Genomic DNA, 7,705 nt, shown 5'->3' with positions numbered 1-7,705 from the left:
ACTGTTAAAACACAGTATAAATTAGAGGGGGTTTAATATATAAATTCTATACATAGGTAAGTTAGCTTGAACATGACTGACAAAAGGATCTCATAACAATCTTACCACAACTGTATAAAAAGGCGAGGGAATAGGATGGGCACTATAATCATGAATGCAGGTTAAGACGTTTTCCACAACAGCTATAAAGCATAACAATGACCATGCTATCCTTGCAGTGTTCGTGGGGGGTACAGTAGGCATTATTACCATTAACATTTTGCAAGATCTATGTACAGTCACAAAATCATAACAGCCACTTTCAAGTAACCTTACTATTTCCTGCCCGTGCAACTCGTACAGTGTCGGTATCTGTTCTGAGGACTTCTAACAAAGCTCCCCGGTTTGAGTACTATGGATGGTTGCAGGATTTCAGTTTGACCTGAAAATGCTCATCATAACATGAAATTGCTTCATCTAAAGACACAGGAAAAGCACAGCTCCTCATTACTACCGCTCACTAGATTGGTGTATACCAGCCTTTTAATCCAGATTGATTTCCTAGCTTCATTATTTTTAAAAACTGAAAGGATAGTTCAGTTGCACTTTTCTAAGCACAGCTGTAAAAAGGAGTTACCCCAGAAGAAATGCAGAACTACAATTTGGATCTCTTTATGGGGCAATGGTTTGAAAGAATGTGCTTGCCAGGTGACCTTGGACATGTCACTCAGCCTTTTAATTTCTCAGTCTAAAAATACAGACAGTTCTGCTTACCCATTCCTACTCTAGGCTTTTAGGTCCGGGACTAAATGTTTTACAAGAGTATGATCTCAGAGTTTAGGTTTAAGACAGCGAGTGCTGCCACCAAAAGTGAAATAAAAATCTTTAAATCAGACTTCTTACATTTATAAACTATGAACACCTGCTAGGAGTTCTGAAACCCAAGGGATAATCTGTTTTCCGTCTGTGCTGCATACTAGCAATGCTCCTTTTACAAACTCCTAAGGGAAGTACTTCTACATTTGCATGACTTGTATCTCAAAACAGGCAAATTTAATAGCTCTGTGTGTGGATCTTTCACTAACTTTTAATAATTAGGAGAATTCTATTGGAACAATTCTTTCTAGTACAAGGCGAGGACAGACTGTAAGTGATAACCCAACTTGGGCTGTTATGGAAATACATATGACATGAGCTGTCCAGACTACAGCCCCCATTTTCTTAACTCTGTTTAGCCGTTGGCCAAACACCAAGAAACCATCATATGCTTTGTTGTTTCAAAAAGACTGGAATTTTAGAAACATAATTAAATAATGGAAGCAGTGACATGGAAATGACCAGAAACAGTTCACTGAGAAAGTCACATTTCTCTGAAAGGTAGCTGGAGTGTGGAATTCTCTAGTCAGAACTCCATTAAATGGGCTTTGCACATTTTAAAAGGGAGTTTCCTGAGCAGGCATTTGACTTATAGGACTTGTGAACTCTGAACTCTACATCTTCCACATTCAAGAAGACCTGGGGACATTGCTGTACTGCAGCCTTAGTCTAGGTTGGCAGTTTTAGAGCCCCAGGGATGAAGGGAGGAGGGCTCCTGCTCTCTGATGACAGCTCTAGAGTACGACTATCAAGCCCTTGGATGGCAGAAAACTAGAAAAATGTTCCTATGGCATTTTGCAGGAGCTGTTTCTGGATGGCAGAATACTGCTTCTGTGGAGGGAAAGGCAGCAAAGGGAGAGTGAGCAGTCTAAGCCACTCTGAATTTACAGCATTACAGTCTGCATCTGGCCACAGTACAAGGCAAGGATCTAGACAGGAGTTACTCATACTTAGCTTTTTTTCCTGTAGCTGAGGTTATAGCCTGAGTTTCAAAGACGTGCACCCATGCTGAGTGTATGAAATACCACCCATTCAAGCTATCAGCTTCTCATCTATGTCTGGTATAATGAACAAATAAATGCAGGTAGGATGCCTCATGTGTCCTGTATTTTCTGCAAACATACAAAAAGTTGTTTTATATATTTATATACTTTATGTACCTTTTTTTCCCCCCAAATATGCAAAAAGCACTGTAAAAGAAAGTAACACAACCCATAATAGCCTCCAGATCTGTTCCATCAAAAAAGGGTCACATTTTCACAGCCTCCTCTGCTCAGCTGTTCTGCAGAGCAGCTGACAGGGGTTGCGAGGACAGGGACACGCTCTAAGGCAGTGTGATTTACTTTCCAACATACCCAGCATTAAAACAAGTATTGGTATGGCTCTTGGCACCAGTATTCCACTGCACTCCCTCCTGTTGCCACTCACGTTACTAGGAAGCTATGCATAGGTATCTTGTTCTGCTCTGCTGCCATGCTGTAAAATACAAAAGTTCACAACTATCAAGGTTATTTCTCCTGGGGTTTTATTTAAGTACTTATTTTTCCATGTTGCTTAGATCTTAAAATCTCTCTCAACTAAGTAACAAATTCTTCAGTGTTTCAAGTCCTCTAGAGGAACTGCTTTTAGTTCAGCTGGATGGATAAGGAAGTAGGCTTTGCCCCAGGTGAACTTCCACGAATTTCCTGCCTTTCAAAAGGGATGTGTCATAGTGTCAGCATGCTCAGACATGGGTCTGCATGTCAGCTTTGTAGAGGATCATCTAATCTCCCCTGCACCCCCGGGCAGGAGTCAGTGCTGCCCTATGGACACAACATAGGCATGTGCTGTTCCCCAGCCACATTTCAGTAATGCCCTGCACCAACGGCTAAGGTCATTTCACTCAACAATGTTAAAGAGAACAAAAGGAAAGAAAGTCTTTGGCCCACAAGTTGAGCCTCTGAGCAGTGACAAAGAAGCTTTTCCCTTTTTCTCCTTGTCACTTCCTAATCCCACTCTCAAATTACAACAAAGGAAATAATCAGTTCACAATAAAAAGGGCTTTTATTCCCAGTGAGAGATACCTGAGGCAGTAAGGTTAATTTCTACAAGTCTAAAAAGAAAAACAGGGTTCTTAAAGCCAGAGAGTAAAATTTTGCTCTCGGACATGAATTAATTCATTGGATCAGATTTAGTCCTTGAAGTGGCTGCTGAAACTTTGACAATGTCAAAGGAAACTTTTCTTAAGGCTGGACTTTCACCCTATTAAGTGCAACCTGCCCATGTGAGAGTTGCACCTGGCTCAGAAGAAAGGCCAGGGACTATAGCAGCTGTCAATGCAATTTCATCCATGCAAATAACTTCAAACTGTACTATAGTTGTTAATCGCAGCGCTGCCCCTAAGCCCATCAAAATTGTTTGGAGTTTTATCTCTGGCACGTCACTGTGGTTGGGGTCACTCTCATTCTACGCAGCAGAGCCAGACACTGTTAACTATGTAACATTTTTAGGCTGATATCTACTAACATGTCTTCTTTTTGATAACACCAATTACATATCCAGTAATCTGAGCTCTGTTCTAAACTGGATTTACAGTCATGTGCAAACCAGTGCTCAAGTGCTTTAATAAAAGGTGCATAAACTATTGCAAAAAAACATGACAAACTGACCAAGGTATCAGTAAGGGACTGGGGAATAACAATATGCTAAACTCAGTGTACTCTGGTGCACAGGGTTCTCGAGTGCTAGACTCATTTGAAGTTTTTTGCCCTCAAAATTCAGTCCTGCCCAGCAGACTTACAATCCATCCACCTCTAACTAGGTAATGTGATTGACGCTGATGCGAAATTGAGAGCAAGATTGTACGATGAAATGTCTTTTGAAAGGCATCGAGCAAGTTCAGCTACTGACTTGAACAGAAGCTGAAGGCACACAATTCCCTCATTGTTTTTCACTGGGCCTTTTATCCAGCCCCATGTGTCAGAATGGCACACTCGAGAAATGAAAAAATGGGACTTTTGCTACCTCTCTGATTATGCAAGAGGAGGTGCAGAAGTGATTTCATGTAGTAAATATTGCTTTATACACAGAAGCTAAGTTAATGTTTCGGAAAGACTTATACTCACATCTTACTAGCTTAGAGGTTTGATACTGACACTATAGACCCATAGGTCTAGTTCTGCTCTGTTCTCTGTCTAGTATTAATTAGTTCAAGCAGCTGCCATGGAGGTGAATTCGCTGACATAAAAGAAGAATTAAAAAGCCCTGACATTACTACTAGTAACTTGTCTAGATGTTAGTCTAATGACTACATGCCCTAGAGTGGCTTAGTGCTTGGTGTTAAGTGATACTGCTTTCTTTTCAAAGTGGTAAGAGTTCTTCACATGTCTGTAGCAAGAAAACATTCATTATTGAAGATCCTCTCTCTCACTCTTGTGTCATGCTAATACATTTTTGGAAGAAATCTATTCCCCAAATTGTCATCCTTTCTTTTCAGTTGTACTCATGCTTTGTAAAACCTGTTGGTGAAACAAGGCTCTACCCACTCTCCTGCCTGGAATTGTACACCCTGGTTAGGCCAAAAGTGAATTACAAACGCAATGGACAGTTGTAACTTAAGGCTTTACTTTGTTTCTATTTAAATCAATAGAATTTTGTCTACAACACTAGGTGAAGACAAGCTACGACTCCCTAAAGCCTGTTTTTTAAAAGCACCATCTTCTCATTTTAAGATGCTCCATACTCTCATCTCCAAGTTGTTTTGCAAAGAGCAGCCAGTGTCTACACTACAGATCGATAACACCATGCACCTCTCCAAAGCAGTAAGTGCCTCAGTATTCAGCAAGAGATGAGGATGTTTAGTACCTTTGAAGAAAACCCCACCTTTTAAATGTGTTACTACAGAAAAGCTTAAAGATAATTTAGTGCTTCTGACAGACTCATTAAATCCTTAATACCCACCTAAATCTGACCTTTATGTTTCCATTTTAAACACCAAGGTTTGAAAGTTTTGGACTATGAAAGCAGTTTAGCTTGCAACAGTGATAAATTTTACGACATCTAATTTAACTCATACTTAGAAAATTGCCTGAATTCATGGAAGGTGCACAAGAATATAAAGTATTTTTATGAGAAATCACTTCTTGATTCGTTTTCAGGGTGTTACAGTCTCAGCTGTGCCAGCCTCTATTGGCTCATTAGCATGTTAAAAAAGCAAGTTTTAAGAAAGGGCCCATCCGCCTACATTGGGTTTCAGATAAATAAAAACCAGTTTCCACTATGAAGTCACACTGTGCCTGTTAAAAGGATGCAGACATTAAGGAAAAAAAAGATCATTTAGAAAACATACTTAAAGATTAGCATTGTTGAAGATATGTTTATGGTTATTGCTCTGGATTTGGCTGGAATTTAACAGGCTTTTAATGGCATCATTTTGGAAATGGTTCTGCTTGAAGGAATGTCTGTGTGTCTGTGTTTCTCTGTACAGCTTATGTACAAAAATTAACAAGCAGCATATTAACAGTATCACCAGAACAGTGATCATTCCCTGGCTGGAATGATGTTGGACCATCCTTAGTCTTCCATACAAAGTTTCAAACATGACAAAGCGTGACATTTTTATGTTCCTCGTGACATTTTATGTTCATACGCTGACAGACCTATACGAAAAGCAGAATGGAAGTTCTGCCTCAAGCCCTACATATGCAAATCTAGAAGAAGCTGTCACAGAATCACAGAATGGTAGGGGTTGGAAGGGACCTCTAGAGATCATCTAGTCCAACCTCCTACTAAAGCAGGTTCACCTCGATTGAGGTGCACAGGGACACATCCAAGCAGGTCTGTTCTGCTTATCTCAGCAATGGCAGGAGCAGGGGACTGCAGGTGGCTGTGATCCAGATGTCACAGGTTTTCACAGACCAAAACCCAACACAGGAACTGCACTGCAGCTACTAACCTCTAGTATATCCCACAGAGCATGTCTCAAGCTGCTGCACTCCCCATCAACTCCATTGTCAGACTTGGCCTCAAACATTAGCTCACCCATGCCTCACGTTTCAACAGCTTGCTCAGGCAAGGGTAAATTTTGAGGTCTGGCAGAGGGCAGGAATAGTTCCAGTTTTCTGGCTAAATGTATAGTCCAACATAGAAAGGTTTTGTGATTAGTCTAATTTTTCAAAGCACTACAGCCTCTTGGAATCACTATCTATTGAAATAAAACTATTACTGATCTCAAAGAAAGGGTTACATCCTTCTGTTGTAGACAAAGACTGGAACATCTGAAAAGGTTAGCATCAAGTCAGTAAGTAAAACACAAAGTTCAATATCATGCGGCATTTAGGTTTCATTTAAGCTTTCTGAGGTCTTTCCTGCGGCATGTAGGAACCTTCCTTCCACATACAAACAATCAGACTACCATTAGGGCTTAGTTTGGAATCTATTATCCATCTAATTCACTCTCATTTAATATATGTATTACAGTAGCACCTTGATTATTATACAACTTTAAAGACAAAACATAGTCCCTACTTCATGTTATCTGTAAAGAAATGGTGAATATGGTTTAGAACCTAGAAATAAGAGAAGAATAGTTACCTGCTTATGAATGACAAATTCCTCAGTGTGTTCATTCTAGTCTGAAACCCTTTATCTTTTTAAAGCACATCATGGAGTTCCCAGATTCAGAACAATTATCCCCCCACTCCTTTCCTATCATCTTAGTATGATGTTGCAAAATAAACTTTACTGTATTAACTGGAACTTGGTAATATTTGTTTTCTCAAATGACAATGCAGTATATTTTTAAGTGTGATAAAACCCTCTAAAAGATGCAACTCAGCATCCACAAAACTAGGGAATACACTACATAGATTAAATAGAGGTGTGTTGAGTCCAGAGTCATTTGCTTCTTAAGTTCAACTTGAGATGGGGGGAGAGGCGGTGTCGTTAGGCCACACCATCTGTAGCACTCTGTGCCCTCCCAGATCTGCCCAGATTCACAGTAAGAAGAGCGATGACAGGGGTGGGAAGAATAGCTAAGCAACAGTCACACTTCAGGATTGTTCTCTGTAAAAATTCATGGGGTGTGTATGATTGTCCCATGCTGCTGTGGTCTGTAGGTGACGTACACGCGTAGGTACGAGTGAGCGCTGTCAGCTTTCATCCGCTGGAAGCTTATCCCTGTAGCAGTCAGTGCTTTGTTCAACAAGGCCAGGGGACTGCTAATGTAAGATTAAATTCTTTCTTCGTTCAGCAATTAACCAGATTGCTGCTGTGTCTGTTCAATTTAATTTTACAGTCTCAGAGGGTTTAAAGAGCTGCTGTCTGAAGCACCTGCTTCTGAAATATTCATGTGTACTTTTTCTTTCCCCTTTTTTTTCCCCCCTATACTTTTCCATTCTCTTTGCAGTACCACAGTTCTCCGTGCTCCCAACTTTCTTATGTTTTCCTTCGGAGGCAAAAATTACAGTGATCCTGATGCAGTTTGGGCACAGCCACAAATCAGTCTGTTTGTCCTTCCTCTTCTATGTCTCCTAGTTCGAAAAGCGTCTTTCAACTGTGCACACAGTTCTGTTGATTGCAGTGGATGAATCCAGTTCACCCATTGTGTTAGGCAGTCAAAAAACCCAACAAAATACTCAAACAAACAAACAAAGTCTAAATCCCAAACAGGCATCTTTGGAATCAGTAGTGCAAAATGTTTGCGGATTTCTTTTCTTTGACCTACTGCAGTAATCTTGTAATCTTCAAGTCTTTCCTAAAATAGTGGATCTGCAAATTTAAAACATAAGAACAATGAAAAGGAAAAAAAAAAAAAAGGTGGATTGTTTTAGTTTAGAAAAATCTCTCCAGATTCTCACTTATACCAAACTAT

General features: G+C 40.1%; 1 protein-coding gene across 3 annotated transcripts in view; it reads right to left on the bottom strand.

Annotated features, from left to right (window-relative positions):
* RASGEF1C (RasGEF domain family member 1C) overlaps positions 1–7,705 on the bottom strand; it is a 41,791-nt gene continuing 34,086 nt past the window's right edge. For 2 of the 3 annotated variants that reach the window (XM_010204429.2, XM_062002808.1), the window contains exon 14: positions 4,379–7,602. In XM_010204429.2, coding sequence (XP_010202731.2) covers positions 7,578–7,602 — 25 coding nt within the window. In that variant the 3' untranslated portion in view covers positions 4,379–7,577. Of the gene's footprint in view, positions 2,332–4,378; positions 7,603–7,705 lie in introns of those variants that run through there. The other variant, XR_009819296.1, reaches the window with a different exon arrangement.

This window comes from Colius striatus, chromosome 9, assembly GCF_028858725.1.
Source record: "Colius striatus isolate bColStr4 chromosome 9, bColStr4.1.hap1, whole genome shotgun sequence".
Taxonomy (NCBI): Eukaryota; Metazoa; Chordata; class Aves; order Coliiformes; family Coliidae; genus Colius; species Colius striatus.
Note: the sequence above shows the minus strand (reverse complement) of the source record. Positions and strands in the feature narration are given on the sequence as shown.